This window comes from Cherax quadricarinatus, chromosome 73 (assembly GCF_038502225.1).
Source record: "Cherax quadricarinatus isolate ZL_2023a chromosome 73, ASM3850222v1, whole genome shotgun sequence".
NCBI lineage: Eukaryota > Metazoa > Arthropoda > Malacostraca > Decapoda > Parastacidae > Cherax > Cherax quadricarinatus.
The window spans coordinates 7813739-7834332 of record NC_091364.1 but is presented as its reverse complement, the minus strand read 5'-3'; the positions used below and the strand labels follow the sequence as shown (position 1 = coordinate 7834332).

At 42.0% G+C, this 20594-nt stretch overlaps 1 protein-coding gene across 4 annotated transcripts in view; it reads left to right on the top strand.

The window, feature by feature from the left end:
* Positions 1-20594, top strand: part of Pkc53E (Protein C kinase 53E) — a 668331-nt gene that overhangs the window by 504704 nt on the left and 143033 nt on the right. For all 4 annotated transcript variants that reach the window (XM_070100587.1, XM_070100586.1, XM_070100584.1 and 1 more), the window contains exons 9-10: positions 16881-17033; positions 18496-18587. In XM_070100587.1, coding sequence (XP_069956688.1) covers positions 16881-17033; positions 18496-18587 — 245 coding nt within the window. The remainder of the gene's footprint in view (positions 1-16880; positions 17034-18495; positions 18588-20594) is intronic.

The following is a 20594-nucleotide window of genomic DNA, read 5'->3' as shown; positions in this document are numbered from 1 at the left end:
AAGTGTACCGCAGTCTATCATCAGTAATACACATGACACATGTCTTAGTAACATAAGAGGATACCTGTGTTATGGTATCCCTGGAGTGATATCCTACTGTGATTGCTGCAGTTTTTTTTCCTTTTGATGAGGGGTTTTCTTTTCTTTTTTGCTTATAAGTTGAGAACATTTCATTCGATCGGCTTCAAACTTTCAACACCGGTGTGCTGTAAGTAGGAAAAAGTTCAGGCGCCCTTTCGTCAAAGTGGAATTTTTATGAAGAGATTCCCATACTTCAAAAGATAAACACAAGAAAAAGTAGAAAAAAAGAAGAAAAATAAATTGAAAAATCATACCAATAGATGGCGCCACAGAGGACTGACGACACTAACAACACAACCACAGTCACAATACAGGTCATTCCCAGTTTCCGTGCAATAACTTGAAAATGCTTCTTCTGATCTGATTCAAACTTTCATCATTGATGTATCTTGCTTAGAAGAAATTTGGGATTATTTGAGAGCGTAGGTTGCAGTTTTGTTTTTTAAAATGGATGTATTTTTCTAGTGAAATAACTGCGGACCAGCAACAGCCTGCTTGACTAGGTAAGCACCAGACAAGCCTGGCCTATAACCTGGCTCCAGGAGTAGAAAAACTCTCAGAATCATAGGTATATCAAAAGTGTATCCCATCAAGGCCTATGAGAGAGAGGTTCAGCCGGTACGTGGGTCCGGCTCCCGGCTGTCAATCTCTGATGGGGCCAAAGACCTTTTATTTTTATTTTTTCATTTGCTTTTTTTTGGTAATTTTAACTATTTCTAATTTAGAAAAATAATTATGTAATATTCACTTAGACCGGGGGGTCCTCAACCTGCCCCCAGGGGCCCCAAAGCAGTCTTGTTCCGTCTTGAAAAATTTTTCTTGGAGGCCCTGTACCTCATCTGACCAGCCAGCAGCAAGTATGGTAGTACTAGGCAAGAATGGTAGTACCAGGCAAGTATGGTAGTGCCAGGCAAGTATGGTAGTACCAGGCAAGTATGGTAGTACCAGGCAAGTATGGTAGTACCAGGCAAGAATGGTAGTACCAGGCAAGTATGGTAGTGCCAGGCAAGTATGGTAGTGCCAGGCAAGTATGGTAGTACCAGACAAGGATGGTAGTATCAGGCAAAGATGGTAGTACCAGGTAAGTATGGTAGTGCCAGGCAAGAATGGTAGTACCAGGCAAGAATGGTAGTACCAGGCAAGAATGGTAGTACCAGGCAAGTATGGTAGTACCAGGCAAAGATAGTACCAGGCAAAGATGGTAGTACCAGGCAAGTATGGTAGTACCAGGCAAGGATGGTAGTACCACTCAAGAATGATAGTACCAGGCAAACATGGTAGTACCAGGTAAGTATGGTAGTACCACTCAAGGATGGTAGTACCAGGCAAGGATGGTAGTACCGCTCAAGGATGGTAGTACCAGGCAAGGATGGCAGTACCAGGCAAGGATGGCAGTACCAGGCAAGGATGGTAGTACCAGGCAAGGATGGCAGTACTAGCCAAGTATGGTAGTGCCAGGCAAGGATGGTAGTACCAGGCAAGGATGGTAGTACTAGCCAAGTATGGTAGTACCAGGCAAGGATGGTAGTACCAGCCAAGTATGGTAGTACCAGCCAAGTATGGTAGTACCAGCCAAGTATGGTAGTACCAGCCAAGTATGGTAGTACCAGCCAAGGATGGTAGTACCAGCCAAGTATGGTAGTACCAGCCAAGGATGGTAGTACCAGCCAAGTATGGTAGTACCTTGTAAACTTTGCCCCTGGAACTACAAATTCGCCAATATAACATTTTTAAGAAAAAATATGGTGGAATAGTTGGATAAAGTGCCACTTGTGGTCGACTTCAAACTTTAAGTACTGGTGTTTTACTCAGTGTAAGGAGAACCAGGGGAGATGTGATCATAGTCACAATACCGTCACTGGAACAATACACAGATAACACGCACATAAAAAAATTATTATGACGATCTTAGGTTCGACTTGGACCATTGACAGACTGTCATTTGATAAGTGACTGGATAGTGACAGAGACGAAAACAGCAGATGCACCGTAGGGACTTCAGGAGGAACTTTTCAGTCTCGTGGTTTTAAGTGGAGGTGGGCACTACACAGTTTCAGGAGCAGATACAGTAATCGGTAAAGCCTGTTGTTGAGGGGTGGGGAGAGAGGGGGGAATCGACCCCCTGCGATCACAGCTAAGCAAGTACACGCGTACACACTAACACTGAAATTAAAAAAAAATAACGGAGGGTAACATGCTTCATTATACATTGTTAAAAGTTAATTGTAGGGTTATTTAATATTGCTGGATGGCTGGGATCCCAGCACAGCCTGGATGGCTGGGATCCCAGCACAGCCTGGATGGCTGGGATCCCAGCACAGCCTGGGTGGCTGGGATCCCAGGGCAGCCTGGGTGGCTGGGATCCCAGGGCAGCCTGGGTGGCTGGGATCCCAGGGCAGCCTGGGTGGCTGGGATTCCAGGGCAGCCTGGGTGGCTGGGATCCCAGGGCAGCCTGGGTGGCTGGGATCCCAGGGCAACCTGGGTGGCTGGGATCCCAGGGCAGCCTGGGTGGCTGGGATCCCAGCGCAGCCTGGGTGGCTGGGATCCCAGCGCAGCCTGGGTGGCTGGGATCCCAGCGCAGCCTGGGTGGCTGGGATCCCAGCGCAGCCTGGGTGGCTGGGATCCCAGCACAGCCTGGATGGCTGGGATCCCAGCGCAGCCTGGGTGGCTGGGATCCCAGCGCAGCCTGGATGGCTGGGATCCCAGCGCAGCCTGGATGGCTGGGATCCCAGCACAGCCTGGATGGCTGGGATCCCAGCACAGCCTGGATGGCTGGGATCCCAGCACAGCCTGGGTGGCTGGGATCCCAGCACAGCCTGGGTGGCTAGGGAATAAATGACCTAGGCAGTGTGTGTGCGCTGAGGCGAGATTCCTAGCAAACTATCCACTTTAACTCTCCAATACCTCTCCTGTCTGGCTCTCTCCCTCTCTCTATCCCTTCTCTTTATCCCTCCCTCTCTATCCATTCCTTCTTTTGCTCGTTGGGCTCGTCCCCTCTTCGGCTTTTGGGATTATCTCCGCTCTCTTTTGTCATATTACAAACCTCATTCTGGACAGTTTGAATCTCTCTCTCTCAGCCTTTCTCTTTCCTCCCCCTTTCTCCCTTGAGTTCCAAGCAAAGATCCTCTAGAATTATTTAGGGATTTCGTGCGTCAACATTATCTCTTTGTTGACCCCCTGACTACCACTGCAGAGGTTGCAGTGGTTCTTTGTTGACCCCTTGACTACCACTGCAACCTCTGCAGTGGTTCTTTGTTGACCCCCTGACTACCACTGCAACCTCTGCAGTGGCTCTTTGTTGACCCCCTGACTACCACTGCAACCTCTGCAGTGGTTCTTTGTTGACTCCCTGACTACCACTGCAACCTCTGCAGTGGCTCTTTGTTGACCCCCTGACTACCACTGCAACCTCTGCAGTGGCTCTTTGTTGACCCCCTGACTACCACTGCAACCTCTGCAGTGGTTCTTTGTTGACCCCCTGACTACCACTGCAACCTCTGCAGTGGTTCTTTGTTGACTTCAATACTGGTTCTCTGTTGACTTCAATACTAGTTCTTTGTTGACTTCAATACTGGTTCTTTGTTGACTTCAATACTGGTTCTTTGTTGACTTCAATACTGGTTCTTTGTTGACTTCAATACTGGTTCTTTGTTGACTTCAATACTGGTTCTTTGTTGACTTCAATACTAGTTCTTTGTTGACTTCAATACTGGTTCTTTGTTGACTTCAATACTAGTTCTTTGTTGACTTCAATACTAGTTCTTTGTTGACTTCAATACTGGTTCTTTGTTGACTTCAATACTGGTTCTTTGTTGACTTCAATACTGGTTCTTTGTTGACTTCAATACTGGTTCTTTGTTGACTTCAATACTGGTTCTTTGTTGACTTCAATACTGGTTCTTTGTTGACTTCAATACTAGTTCTTTGTTGACTTCAATACTGGTTCTTTGTTGACTTCAATACTGGTTCTTTGTTGACTTCAATACTGGTTCTTTGTTGACTTCAATCCCATTAAGGCAATTACGTTTTATGAAGGTACGTTGTGATCCCTGATCCAGTAATGCTGTTACAGTTTTGGATTTACACCGTTTATCATTAATCACCACATCCAACACAGGTAAAGCTACCTCAGCTAGGCCATCATTACCGATATTAGCTGCAATCTTTACGTTGGCTACTGTTGTGTCCGGGTTATCACTATCAGTACTATTGTTACCATTATTACGATTAGATCCGCCCTTACACATACCTATGTGGTGTCTTCCCTTGTTACACTGATAACAATGGTGCAAGTTAGCACGGCAATCCCTTACATTATGATTTCCTAGACACCTGATACATCTAGCAAGCTCTTCCAATCTTTCCACTTTAACATCCCATGAATTATAGGCATTACAGTTCTTAGAGAAATGAGTACCGTTGCAGAAGATACAATCTCTCCTTTCTTTGCCTGACCTCTTATCAACTGGGCTACCCTTATTGTGGTACTTCCTCCTCTTGCTTTGATGTGGAGAACCACTATTACTGCCCCCTGTCACTTGATATGTGCCTACGTAACCCCGTTTAGTAGGTGACTTATGATTATTGATATTGGGATAAAGTTTCCTTTTGTGGAACTTGACAGGTGCACTGGGGTCTGTAGACGTGGTATTCCTAGAGGTAATGCGTTGGCTGGTCTGCAGTTGGACAATTAGCTCCTGCAGGCCCACTCTTATTTCTTCCAACCCGAAGTAACCCTTGTGATATCTGTTAGATAGCCACTCTACTGTCTTGTGGTTCAATTTATTCTGAATCAAGGCACTCAACAACCACTCTGCTCCCTCCAGATCATATTTATTACTCAAGGTCTTAAGAGTGCTTTCTAGTTTGATCCTAAATTGCTGTAAGCTGTTGCGGTTGTGATCTGTAGTCTTCAAGCTAGCCAAATTAGCTACTAGATCCAGCCTTCTTTGCTCCAAGTTACTGTAAGTGACCTCCAACAAGTCAACTGCCTCACTATAGGAGTCATCTACATTTGGGAATGCTTGTATGAGAACATGTGCATCTCCCCTTACTTGTCCCTTTAAATAGCATAATTTGGTAACACTTGCAAGATCACTCCTATCATGTACGACTGCTTTAAAGATAGATCAAAACTCCTCCCAGTTTTCTCCCGGATTAAACACAGGCATGCATAATTCTGGGAGTTTTGGTAGACACCTCTGATTTTCCTTACTAGGTTGACCAACAACATTGTCTACACCCTTTACCTTCTCTAAAGCCTTAGTTTTGTAGGACACAATGTTGTCCTCCACTTCATAATATTGATCCAGTAGCTGCTCCTGTTCAGCATCATCTGCACAATTCACCAGATCACTCTCACAGTCCTTATACCACAATTTATATGACTCATATCTACTTTCTAAGGCATCTAGGTGTAGCTTTAATTCATCAGGGTTTACCGTTTCTTGTCTCATTAACTCCATACACTTGTATGATTTAGTAACATGACCCTTCCGAGCTTGTAGTGACGCTTTCTTTGCTTTGGCATCCATGGACTTGCCAGCCGCACTAACTTCCTCAGACCCAGCCATGGTTAGGGAATAAATAATCACCAATTATACGACTTAAGTAGACACTGTGTGAGTAATTCTTGCACTTGTATAAATCCTAGCCACCCATGTGCTAGTAATTAATTGGGCTAATTATCATCCACCACACGACCGATTAAATTTGTGTACCCTATACCCACTTTCTTCAATCAGTCACTTAATTATTAAATAATTAATTCAATGAATTTTTCACTGATTGCATCCGGTCCAGGAAGGACCAACAGGCAGATGTGGAAAATTTTATAGGGGTGATTACCTTTCTGTACCTCAACATTATATACATACAAGTAATCTCATTGGGAGACAACTCTATATTGTTTACCGTAGTCACCCTGTGTAGATATGCAAGAAAACTTCACCACCTCTGGTCGCTGGAGGTGGGCCTTCGACCTCAAAATTTATCCATATCTATCCGAGACCAGTATAGATTGGATAGCACCCGCAAGTACGGCGCTACTAATTAATTGTGGACTGTATAGATTATATTAGTGTAACTGAATGAAGGGGGGGGGGGTTAGGTTACACATGGATATATCCATCAAAGAAAAACATTTGTATATAATCCCACCACTTACCAGATATTCTCTGGGGGTCACTTGATGTAGCTGGATCACCCATAACCTATCCAATTACAACATACCTAACTGGCCAGTATCAGTCTGCTATAACTAGAAGGGTTACTTAACTGTGGGTGATTGATACTCCTTATTTCCTCCATTCACCATCTCATTTTCGATGTCCTTCTACACCGACATGGTTCTCATTCCAGCAGGGTGAGGTATCCGTTGGTTTGTCCTGGTTTAGAAGTCATGACTCAATGAACTTCACTTTCCTCGTGACGGGAACAACGTGGTCTAACATGTTCACTCGAAGCAAGGCGACTTATTTCACTTCATGCATTCTCTTAACTTAGCGTTATCATCATTAATTACATTACAATTCACAAGACGATTTAATGTCTCATAATTATTATACACATTAGAGATCACTCCATTAAGATCTGAGACAGATGAGTGATGATTAAACCAAGGGTAATTTTCCCCGGGACACAGTCCATGGCGACGCGCCAGTCACCCGGTCCTACCCTTATTCACTCATTTTACCACTATTACGGTGATCCCGTAAATCACGTTCCCTCACTCTCCACCAGGAACAGTTACGACACTTCCTATTATGAAATGAGGCCTATATTAATCCTTAGGCCGCCGTGAATGCCAATTTCCTGGTTCCATGCTTTCCCAGCCTCCTCACTACATTCAAAACACTCCCGCCACCTCGTGCCCCAGTTCGACATATACCCCCCCCCCCCCCCGCACATCTGCACAGGCGCAGCGGGAACCCAGTTGGTTCCATTCAAAATACAAATACATTTTGACCCAAATCAACACATTAAACACTTATTAGGCACTATAGCTTCAGAAATTAAATAATTTCCACAATTAGTATTATAGATGGACTAGTCCCAAATTTGCACATAGAAATCACTCTGGTGGCCAACACTCTTGCTTCACACGTCAAGGGCCTGGGTTCAATTCCCAGCCAGAGTAGAAACATTGGGCATGTTTCTTTCCACTGGTTGTCTATGTTCCCCATCAGTAAAATGGGTACCTGGGTGTTAGTCGACTGGTGTGGGTCGCATCCTGGGACAAGGACCAAATTTGCCCGAAATGCTGAGCATAACAAGCGGCTTTCTATATAGTAGTATGTCACTGATGTCAGCTAGGCCAGTATACCATGTACATGTACTTGTAGTAAATAAAATTATTATTATTATAAAGACTAGGTAGACGATGCAACATCGTTCCAGCAAAAAACAGTGGCGCCACAAGTATGCTAGGAGAGAACACAATAAGACTCAGGAGTCCAAAACTTCAAGTGCCTCCCAGCATACATAATACCAATAGACTTCTGTCTGTCTTCAAGAGGGAGCTGGACAAGCACCTAAGTCAGTACCTGACCAGCTGGGTTGTGGTTCGTACATCAGTTTGCATGTGACCAGCAGTAACAGCCTCGTTGATCAAGCCCTGATCCACCACGAGGCCTGGCGGGGGCACTGACCCGCAAAACACCCACCAGGTATATTCCAGTTCTCTTGGGAGAGTTAAGTACTAGTTCCTGGATCTCTGAAGGTGGATTTGGTTACAAGTTCTTTACCTCTTGAAGGCTTTAAGGTGCCGTTACTCCACCTCTCATGTGTACTGAGGTACAGGAGTCTCAGACTGGTGTTACACTATATGAAATGTTTCTCTCGGATTATGCAGTGACCAACACACGAACAGCTAGTATTGAAGTCAACAAAGAACCAGTATTGAAGTCAACAAGAACCAGTATTGAAGTCAACAAGAACCAGTATTGAAGTCAACAAGAACCAGTATTGAAGTCAACAAGAACCAGTATTGAAGTCAACAAGAACCAGTATTGAAGTCAACAAGAACCAGTATTGAAGTCAACAAGAACCAGTATTGAAGTCAACAAGAACCAGTATTGAAGTCAACAAGAACCAGTATTGAAGTCAACAAGAACCAGTATTGAAGTCAACAAGAACCAGTATTGAAGTCAACAAGAACCAGTATTGAAGTCAACAAGAACCAGTATTGAAATCAACAAGAACCAGTATTGAAGTCAACAAGAACCAGTATTGAAGTCAACAAGAACCAGTATTGAAGTCAACAAGAACCAGTATTGAAGTCAACAAGAACCAGTATTGAAGTCAACAAGAACCAGTATTGAAGTCAACAAGAACCAGTATTGAAGTCAACAAGAACCAGTATTGAAGTCAACAAGAACCAGTATTGAAGTCAACAAGAACCAGTATTGAAGTCAACAAGAACCAGTATTGAAGTCAACAAAGAGCCAGTATTGAAGTCAACAAAGAGCCAGTATTGAAGTCAACAAAGAGCCAGTATTGAAGTCAACAAAGAGCCAATATTGAAGTCGAAATTGCGGTGAGCACCGCTCCAGTCAGTAGTCCCTCCTTAGCCATTGACATTAATAGGTATTCTTCCTTACCCAAGCTGATTAGCATGACAAGGTTAGTGTTTAAATTTATAAGTAAGATGAATATCTCATATAATTTTCCCCATCCCCTGAAATACTGGCTACAGAGGGTAGAAGAAGAAACCTACAGGGATGAGATTAAATTAATGATGGACGGAAAAATTGTGAAAGGCTCAATAATAGAAAAGCTGGGGCTGTATTTAGAGGATGATGTAATTAGGTGCAGAGGCAGGTTACAAAATGCTGAATTGGGGGAATATGCTAAGCACCCTGTCTCGCTGCCCAAAACTCATCACCTGACAACCTTGATTGTCTTTAATGCCCATAATAACATGATGCACGGTGGGGTACAGGATACCTTAAACTGTATTCGGGAAACCTTCTGGATTCCACAAGGACGGCAAAGTGTAAAAAGGGTTATCAAGTCGTGTGTAATATGTCGCCGGGTGGATGCCAGAACCTACATGTACCCAGGTCCTCCACCATTGCCCAAGGAACGCGTACAGTTGGTAAAACCATTTGATGTGACCGGAGTGGGCTATAGTGGGCCAATCATTTTAACAGGTACTCCAGATGGTGTTCCCTTGAAGGTGTATGTATGTCTATTTACTTGTACAGCTACTAGGGCTGTTCATCTAGAAGTGGCTCAGGACTTGTCTGCAGAACAGTTCATACAGCTGTTCCGAAAATTTGCAGCTAGGAAATCCTGTCCAAGATTGATGATCTCAGATAATGCCACCAATTTTGTAGCGGGTGCTCGACACTTGATGGAATTAAATAAAAGTGATGATGTACAGTCTTTGTTGACCCAGCGAGGGTGTGTCTGGAAATTTATTACTCCCAGAGCCCCTTGGCAGGGAGGACTGTACGAAAGAATGATAGGTACAGTGAAAAGATGTCTTCGTAAGGTGCTACACAGGAAGAGAATTAATTTGGAGGAATTCCGTGCAGTGTTGGTGGAGGCAGAGAATTGGGTAAACAATCGCCCTCTGTCATACATGAGCGACACCCCTGACGCGGAGATCCTGACTCCCTCTCACCTAATATGCGGACGAAGGTTAGAAGCTGCACCTATCTATAAAGATAATCCTGAGGGAAGTGATGAGGATTACAATAACGTGACCGTGTTGAGCGATAAGTTCAAGATGTTAAATGAGGTAATTACTCATTGGTCCGATGTGTGGCATAAAGAATATCTTCTTACACTACGTGAACACTTTTATGGTGCGCCAGAGGCAGTAAACCGACAGAACATTCAACCAGGTGACATTGTGTTAATTGATACTGAACAACATCGAACATTGTGGCCTCTGGGCAAGGTAGTTACATTATACCCAGATGCACAAGGTGTTGTCAGAAACGTCAAAGTGTTGTGTCGTGGTCAGGAAAGTTTGCGTACCATTAATAAATTAATTCCCTTAGAATTAAGTGGTGTTCAATCCAGTGCAGATGGAAATCTAAAGGAAAGTGACACGAGTGATATTGAAGACACTGACTGAGTAATGCAAGAAGAAATTGTAGTAAGACCCACTAGGAAAACAGCAGCGCAATCTAGAGAGGGCTGGAATCGTCTCCTGGAGGAAAATGCAATTTAAGTCGTCTAACGACGACTTCCGCCCGGCTGCAGTGTGGAAATTATTTAATTTCCGAAGCTATAGTGCCTAATAAGTGTTTAATGTGTTAATTTGGGTCAAAATGTATTTGTATTTTGAATGGAACCAACTGGGTTCCCGCTGCGCCTGTGCAGATGTGCGCGGGGGGTATATGTCGAACTGGGGCACGAGGTGGCGGGAGTGTTTTGAATGTAGTGAGGAGGCTGGGAAAGCATGGAACCAGGAAATTGGCGTTCACGGCGGCCTAAGGATTAATATAGGCCTCATTTCATAATAGGAAGTGTCGTAACTGTTCTGGTGGAGAGTGAGGGAACGTGATTTATGGGATCACCGTAATAGTTGTAAAATGAGTGAATAAGGGTAGGACCGGGTGACTGGCGCGTCGCCATGGACTGTGTCCCGGGGAAAATTACCCTTGGTTTAATCATCACTCATCTGTCTCAGATCTTAATGGAGTGATCTCTAATGTGTATAATAATTATGAGACATTAAATCGTCTTGTGAATTGTAATGTAATTAATGATGATAACGCTAAGTTAATAGAATGCGTGAAGTGAAATAAGTCGCCTTGCTTCGAGTGAACACGCTAGACCACGTTGTTCCCGTCACGAGGAAAGTGAAGTTCATTGAGTCACGACTTCTAAACCAGGACAAACCAACGGATACCTCGCCCTGCTGGAATGAGAACCGTGTCGGTGTAGCAGGACATCGAAATGAGATGGTGAATGGAGGAAATAAGGAGTATCAATCACCCACAGTTAAGTGACCCTTCTAGTTATAGCAGACTGATACTGGCCAGTTAGGTATGTTGTAATTGGATAGGTTATGGGTGATCCAGCTACATCAAGTGACCCCCAGAGAATATCTGGTAAGTGGTGGGATTATATACAAATGTTTTTCTTTGATGGATATATCCATGTGCAACCTACCCCCCCCTTCATTCAGTTACACTAATATAATCTATACAGTCCACAATTCATTAGTAGCGCCGTACTTGTGGGTGCTATCCAATCTATACTGGTCTCGGATAGATATGGATAAGATTGTGAGGTTGAAGGCCCGCCTCCAGCGACCAGAGGTGGTGAAGTTTTCTCACATATCTACACGGGGTGACTACGGTAAACAATATAGGGTTGTCTCCCAATGAGATTACTTGTAAGTATATAATGTTGAGGTACAGAAAGGTAATCACCCCTATAAAATTTTCCACACTAATAATACTAATCTTTATCTCTACAGGTACATATACAAGGTATACAGGCATAGCTGACATCAGTGACATACTTTTTTTGTAGAAAGCTCCTTGTTATGCAGAGCATTTTGGGCAAATTATGCCAGTTTTGTCCCCAAGATGCGACCCACACCAGTTGACTAACACCCAGGTACCTGTTTTACTGTTAGGTGAATATGGACAGCAGGTGCCTTAAAGAAACGTGTCTTAATGTTTCCACCTGTACCGGGGATCAAACTATTAACCTTAGTGTATGAGCTGTTTTGCTAGCAATCAAGCTATGGAATTTTTCAAGTGCATATTATCGTGTATCTTTCTCACCTGCATTCCAGTTAGTACAGGTCAAGGGACTTCAACCATTCCCAGTAATTTAGGTGTTTTATTGTACTTATACATGTAGTGAAAGTTCTCTGTATATTCTCCAGGTCTAAGTTTGCCTGCCTTGAAAGGCACTGTTAGTGTACAGCAATATTCCAGCCTAGAGAGAAACAATTTGAAGAGAATCATCATTGGTTTGGCCTCCCTAGTTTTGAAGGTTCTCATTATCCATCGTATTATTTTCCTAGCAGATGTAGTAAAGACATTGGTGTAATTTTTGAAAGTGAGTTTCTCTGACATTATCATTCCCAGGTTTTTCACGTTAGTTTTTCGCTCTATTGTGTGATTAGACTTTGTTTTATACTTCGATCCAGTTTTTATTTCCTCGAGTTTTCCATACCAGAGTATTCAAAATTTGTCTTCATTGAACTTCATGTTTTCTGAGACTTGGTTAACCCTTTGAGGGTCAACAGGCCCTCTCTGAGACTCATTCTCAGGGTCGGCCAAATTTAAAAAAAAATAATTTTCTCTTATGAAAAGATAGAGAATCTTTTCCCGATCATAACGACACCAAAAGTTTGAAATTTGATGGAAAACTTACGGAATTATGCTCTCGCGAAGTTAGCGGTCTCGGCGATGTTTACGCATCGGCGATCTTGCCCCATTTTCGGCCAATTCCACTGTACTAGTCGACAAAAAAAACATAAATATTTCGCTAGAACTCAATTTTTTTCTATCGAATGAGTGCAAGAAACCACCCATTTATCAATTTCAACTATCCAGTACAGTGGTCAGAATTTAGCAATTTTACCAATTTCACACAAATTTCAAAAAATGCCAATTTCCGAATAGGGTCCAGAATATACAAGAAAGACATTCCTGACACTAAAATGACATTTCCTCTGTTCATTAGTCACGTCTCAAGGCCCCTCTTACATTCTTTTGCTTTCCACTTTGAATTTTTATTCTCAAAAAATAGAAGATTTACTGTTATGCAGACTACTGCATTAGTGTAAAAAATGGTATAAATAACAATGGCGTACTTGCGAAAGAATATTAGACTCGCCAGTTGATGTGTATTGGACGCTTGGCATGATTTGTTTACTTTTGAACTTTGGTAAAAATTGAACATTTCTGCTATTTTGAGCTCAATTTCAAGCTACTTTTCATTGCAAAACCAGTCAAAATCATCACAATTTCTGTAATATGTCTTCCATTCTATAAAATGAGACCAAGAAAACTAGAATACAACAATAAATACCATACGAAAATACAGTGCAAAGTCACTGTTTTATTCCAAAAAAACGGTCAGTTTTTTTTCTCATTATGCACTGTGTGCTGCAGGATTTTTTTTTATACTGTGCACACTGACCACATAGACCCATTCTTTCATATGTAGGCCTACCAGCTTTCTCCCACTAGATTTGAGGGCGCTAGAATTTAGGCGTACTAGTACGTCAAAAACCCTGGGTCATAAGCAGTACTAGTATGGCCAAAACCCTCAAAGGGTTAATGTCCGCCTGGAGATTTACAATTTCCTCAATGGATGACAATCATGCAAATTCTAGTATCATCAGCAAAGGAGGACAAGGTGCTTTGGCTTAAATCTCTGTCAGACATGAGGATGATTAACAGTATGGGAGCGAGTGCTGTACTTTGTGAAACGGAGCTTTTCACTGTAACTGCCTCTGACTTTACTGCTTACTATCACTTTGTGTTCTATTTGTTAGGAAGCTATAGAACCATCTATCGTCGTCGTAAGCTTCTCTCTTTTATGTGCGGGTTATCTGTGTATCGTTCCAGTCACGGTATTGTGCCTTTTTTTTGTTATCACATATTTTGTGATAAAGGAAAAACAGATGATCACACTTGTTGAAGGCTTTTGCAGAGTCTGTGTATATTACATCTGCATTTTGATTGTCCTCCAGTGCATCCAAGACCATGTCATGCTCTTGCATCTTTGAAAGGGTCCTAAGAAGCAAGATCACCACCCATCTAGAAACCCATCAGTTACACAACCCAGGGCAACATGGGTTTAGAACAGGTCGCTCCTGTCTGTCTCAACTATTGGATCACTACGACAAGGTCCTAGATGCACTAGAAGACTGCAGATGTAATATATAGAGACTTTGCAAAAGCCTACGACAAGTGTGACCATGGCGTAATAGCGCACAAAATGCGTGCTAAAGGAATAACAGGAAAAGTCGGTCGATGTATCTATAATTTCCTCACTAACAGAACACAGAAAGTAGTAGTCAACAGAGTAAAGTCCGAGGCAGCTACGGTGAAAAGCTCTGTTCCACAATGCACAGTACTCACTCCCATCTTGTTCCTCATCCTCATATCTGACATAGACAAGGATGTCAGTCACAGCACCGTGTCTTCCTTTGCAGATGACACCCGAATCTGCATGACAGTGTCTTCCATTGCAGACACTGCAAGGCTCCAGGTGGACATCAACCAAATCTTTCAGTGGGCTGCAGAAAACAATATGAAGTTTAACGATGAGAAATTTCAATTACTCAGATATGGTAAACATGAGGAAATTAAATCTTCATCAGAGTACAAAACAAATTCTGGCCACAAAATAGAGCGAAACACCAACGTCAAAGACCTGGGAGTGATCATGTCGGAGGATCTCACCTTCAAGGACCATAACATTGTATCAATCGCATCTGCTAGAAAAATGACAGGATGGATAATGAGAACCTTCAAAACTAGGGAGGCCAAGCCCATGATGACACTCTTCAGGTCACTTGTTCTATCTAGGCTGGAATATTGCTGCACACTAACAGCACCTTTCAAGGCAGGTGAAATTGCTGACCTAGAAAATGTACAGAGAACCTTCACAGCGCGCATAACGGAGATAAAACACCTCAATTACTGGGAGCGCTTGAGGTTCCTAAACCTGTATTCCCTGGAATGCAGGCGGGAGAGATACATGATTATATACACCTGGAAAATCCTAGAGGGACTAGTACCGAACTTGCACACGAAAATCACTCACTACGAAAGCAAAAGACTTGGCAGACGATGCACCATCCCCCCAATGAAAAGCAGGGGTGTCACTAGCACGTTAAGAGACCATACAATAAGTGTCAGGGGTCCGAGACTGTTCAACTGCCTCCCAGCATACATAAGGGGGATTACCAACAAACCCCTGGCAGTCTTCAAGCTGGCACTGGACAAGCACCTAAAGTCGGTTCCTGACCAGCCGGGCTGTGGCTCGTACGTTGGTTTGTGTGCAGCCAGCAGTAACAGTCTGGTTGATCAGGCTCTGATCCACCAGGAGGCCTGGTCACAGACTGGGCCGCGGGGGCGTTGACCCCCGGAATTCTCTCCAGGTAAACTCCAGTTGTCCAGTAGTTGTGAGAAGCAGGAGTGACCTCTAAACACATGCTATCCTTAGTTGTGCAATTGTTGGGTATCCAAGTGGTTGGCAGTCTTGCTTCTTAGAACCCCTTCAAAGATTTTTATGATATGGAACATTAGTGCTATCAGTCTGTAATTCTTTGCAATTGCTTTACTGCCACCTTTGTGGAGTGAGGCTATATTTGTTGTTTTTAGTGACTGGGATGACCCCTGTGTCTGTGTTCCCTGTCTATAGAATGTTTAAGGCAAATGAAAGAGGTTTCTTGTGGTTCTTGATGAACACAGTGTTCCACAAGTCTGAGCATGGGGCGGAGGGCATGAGAATATCATTTATTGCTTCTTCAGAGTCCTGTGGTGTTAGGATTATATCAGTAATTCTTGAATTAACCAAATTTTGAGTCTCGGTTATAAAAATTCAATTTAGATTGTCATCCCTTAGTCTGATTAACGGCTCACTAAATGCTGAGTCATATTGGTACGTACTTCAGTTTCAGTAACTAGGAACTGGAAAGACACACCATCAAGAGGCCCAGGATCTTGAGCTCAACATGCTCTAAAAAAACATAGGTTCTGTAGTTTAACACCCTTAAAGGGTGTACAGGCTGTGTTAGTCAGCACTTTGGAGAGGTACAAGAGCTGGAATTTGACCCAACTGAACAAAATGAAAAAAATTGATGAAACTGTATGCGTTTTTTTTTTTTATAGAGTTTTAGATCTGGATTCAAGTTTAAATAAAATTGGCAAATTGGCACTTACACAGGTCATTAATAATCCCAATCTTCTCTAGGTTAGATTCACCAGTGTTGAAAGTTTGAAGTATGTAGACCAAAGAGACCAAGTTAGAGGAAGAAAATGAAAAATAAATCTTACTGTAGATATAGGTATTTTGGTTCCCTAATTACACCACTATGGAAAGATGAGTAGCAATTTGAAGTCAGAGAGCAAATGTTATTCAAAGAATTTGTTGCATAGAAATTAAAAGATAGCATGTGATGGTGGAATTGAGGTGAATTAGAAATTCAGAGAGGATGGAGCAGTATAAAATGACCAAGTGGGTGTACAAATCCAGTGTGGAAAGGAGGGGGAGTCATCCCAGTAAGTGTTGAAGGAAAAGTATGAAAGTTTTAAGTGGTAGAGACTTGAGCATCCAGCAGATATATGCGAGTGTGTTTGATCGGGGTGAGTGGAGGCAAGTACTTCAGGGATTGGCTGTGTTGTTGGCACATGAGCAAAGTAACTTACAGGGACTTGGAGGAAACTGGTTACCTGGACTTGAGTCCTGGAGGTAGGAGGTACAGTGCCTGCACTTGGAAGGATGGATGGAGATGTTACAGTTGGGAAGGTCATTTTCATACTAATGTATATACAGTTTTGGCAAGACATCTATTAAGGAAATGATGGTGAATGTTTCTCTTTTGTTGAATCACTTTAAATTGATGGAAGACAGCCTGTGTGGCACAAACAAAGCAGGATTAGATGTAAGAGAATTATTGCCTCAAGGAGAATTGCTCTCCATGTTGACAGTGTGCAAACATAGACTAGATTACTCTTGTTCACAGTGCACGAACCTTTTTTTTTTTTGCGTGTGTGTGTATTTGCACACACGTATGTGTGTGTCCACACATGTAGTTATGTCAAAATATTTCTATGTATATGTTCACATTTTCTCTTAAACAGGGAACAGATGATCTTTATGCCATCAAGATCCTGAAGAAGGACATCATAATTCAGGATGATGATGTAGAGTGTACCATGATAGAGAAGAGAGTCCTCGCCCTAGCTAGCAAGCCTCCCTTCCTTGTTCAGCTCCACTCCTGCTTCCAGACTATGGTAGGTCATGATACCACCACCACCACTCCTGCTTCCAGACTATGGTAGGTCGTGATACCACCACCACCACTCCTGCTTCCAGACTGTGGTAGGTCATCGTACCACCACCACTCCTGATATGAGCATTCTAGGCTGGAACAAACATTCTAGACAATAGAGTTCACCCCCTCCAGGAGACCTATAATAATAAAACTAATGACTACATAGTCCAGTCTATTTCTGTCTTGTATAAAAGTAAAAGTAAAATGTTAGCTGGCCTATTTAACACAAAGAAAACTTTTATTATATATTTGATAAAACTCTACTCAGAGTGAAACAGTCTATAATGATTTTACATGAAAAGTGTCTTTCTAGTATGTTTTGTGTTGAAGATAGATGTGTAATTGTCCTGGTTCACTAATAATATATTTCTTACCAAGACACTTTAAGCAGATCAAGCATTAGATAATTCGAATAAAAGCTTGCTCTGCGATAAGTGTCTGTGTACTACCCTATGAAAAAATATGCACAAATGAAGTATAATGCGATTTTTTATTGAAAAAATTTCGACAAGTGGGTTTTATCAAGTCTCAAACAGATCTGTTTGTAAAATGATAAAACCTACTGTGTGGGTGAAACAATCAATAAAGGATCATATTATACCACATTTGTACCAATTTTTCCATCATGTCGGTATTTTACAACATTTATCTCTACCATATTACCTTATATTGGTTAGAAGGCATGTTGTCTACCAACCACTATAGAAATAATGGAAATAAAATTAATCCGTGCAAGACGCCCAAAAGTATGAAAAAAATTTTTTTTTACCACATGAAATGTTAATTTTAATACACACAAACTGAAAAAGGCATGCACAATTACATGACACTTACTTTTATTGAAGATCTGGTGATGATTGATGGGATGGGAGGAGGGGAGAGCATTATCTTCTTACTGTTTAGAAGGGGAATCCCCTTCCATTAGGACTTGAGGTAGCAAGTCCTTTTCTGGGGTTACTTCCCTTCTTCTTTTAATGCCACTAGGACCAGCTTGAGAGTCACTGGACCTCTGTCGCACAACAAATCTGTCCATAGAGCTCTGTACCTCCCGTTCCTTCAAGACTTTCCTAAAATGGGCCATAACATTGTCATTGAAATAGTCACAAGCACGGCTTGCAACAGCTGTGTCAGGGTGATTTTCATCTATAAAGGTTTGCAGTTCAACCCACTCTGCACACATTTCCTTAATCTTTGAAGTAGGCACAATGGATTCCACAACTGGCCCACTATATATTGTTATTGGTCTAGCAGACTAAACAGTGATTATACTGCTTCTCTTAAAATCTAGTGGCCTTCAATCTCCTCTAATTATTAGATTTATTTCAAGTTTTTTTAAGCAATTTTGCTACAGTTAATGATTAGTAGTTAACAGAGTTGCTCATTGTGATACGACGTCTTTATGTGATGTTTGTGTGTTGCAGGATCGGTTATACTTTGTGATGGAATATGTGAATGGTGGCGATCTCATGTTCCAGATCCAACAATGTGGCAAGTTCAAGGAGCCTGTTGCTGTGTATGTACCTATTGCATATTGGCTCCTCCTGTGACTCTCCTCGTATACTTTGGTTGAAGTGTCATTGACACTGATCAAAGAAAAGTGAGAAACCACTTGGACAGAATAATAAAATGTAGGTAATAGAGTTCTGTATATTTTGACCTCAGTCAGAGATCCTGTTTAACAGCCTCTAGGGCCAAAATATACAGATCTCTCTTTAACCTGAGTTGAATTTTTCTCTGGTGATTTCTCACTCTTCTTTCCTGGTATACCTATACATTGGTTATAACTGCATCCAGGGATCCCTTGCTTTATGCAGATTGGCTTCATGCTAATTTGCTATTATGTGATGGCTTATCTTTATCAGTAATTCCATGTGTAGTGTACACGTGTTGTGTGTTAGGTGCAGCTTGCAAAATTTATTGAAGTTCTTATTATGGAGAATTGTGTGTTGATGGCTTGAGTGAGCCTAGTACAACTTTCATGGGTTTGGATCCCATCTGTGGCATAAAGCAAGGGACACTAGTATTGTGCTTCTTTTCTATCTTAGGTTGAATTTCTCTACCTAGTGCTCTCATTAAACATACACCACTGCATATTCATCAAATAATTTATTAGGTAAAAAGACAAGTGCAACTAATCCGACATTTTATTGTGGCAACATTTTGCTCTCCAGGAGCTTCGTCAAACTGTTACGGCTTAAGAAAGCTCCTGGAGAGCAAAAGGTTGCCACAATAAAATGTCACATTAGTTGCATCTGTGTCCTTTTACCTAACATATTGTTGATAAATCTACCAACATTATTACAAATAATTTATTCTAAATATTTACAATTTACTTCTTCATGCCGACCTTTTATTTTTTGCTAATTCCCATTTACAGACTTACTGTCTAGATAATTTAATTTAACCAAGATATAATTCTCTTATTTTAGGATATACATTTAACATCTCATGAATTGATTAAATGGAATGGAAACATGTGGAATCACATGATCATGGCAGATGTTGGAGGAGGAAGGAGGAGAGGTTGTAAAGGTGTCAGATTCCATCTCGATAGCTTGTTAAGATACACAAACTGCAAGTATAGCGAGAAGTACATTGTATATGAAGAGTAATACGTATACAATTTTAAAGTAGTCTTGCAAATTTAAAAAATACCATAGGGTTAGAATTAGCCATTAATAATAATGAAATAAGGAATAAAACAATGCAGCATGCTTTTAGGTTGGGCTTTAGTGCCTCTATGTTCACTGCTTTCCTATAAATACAGTACTGTATATAAATGATTCTGGTTTGGGCTTAACTCTGACACAAACATGATAGGAATGTATTTTTTTTTTTTTAACATGTCAGCCATTTTCCACCGAGGTAGGGTGACCTAAAAAGAAAGAAAAACCCCAAAAGAAAGAAAAATAATTTCATCATCATTCAACACTTCCACCATCACTCATACATAATCACTGTCTTTGAAGAGGTGCTCAGATACGACAGTTTAAAAGTCCCTCCAAACTGCCAATATCCCAAACCCCTCCTTTAACGTGCAGGCATTGCACCTCCCATTTCCAGGACTCAAGTCTGGCTAACTGGTTTCCCTGAATTCCTTCACAAAATATTACCCTGCTCACACTCCAACAGCTCGTCAGGTCCCAAAAACCATTCATCTCCATTCACTCCTATCAAACACACTCACACACACTTGCTGGAAGTCCAAGCCCCTTGCCCACAAAACCTCCTTTACCCCATCCCTCCAACCTTTTCGAGAACGACCCCTACCCCGCCTTCCTTCCCCTACAGATTTGTACACTCTTCATGTCATTCTACTTTGATCAGTTCTCTCTGAATAACCAAACCACCTCAACAACCACTCTTCAGCACTCTGACTAATACTTTTAGTAACTCCACACCTAACTGCCACACTCTGAATTCTCTGCATAACATTTACACCACACGTTACCCTTAGACAGGACATCTCCACTTCCTCCAGACGCCTCCTCGCCACAGCATTTACATCCCAAGCTTCACA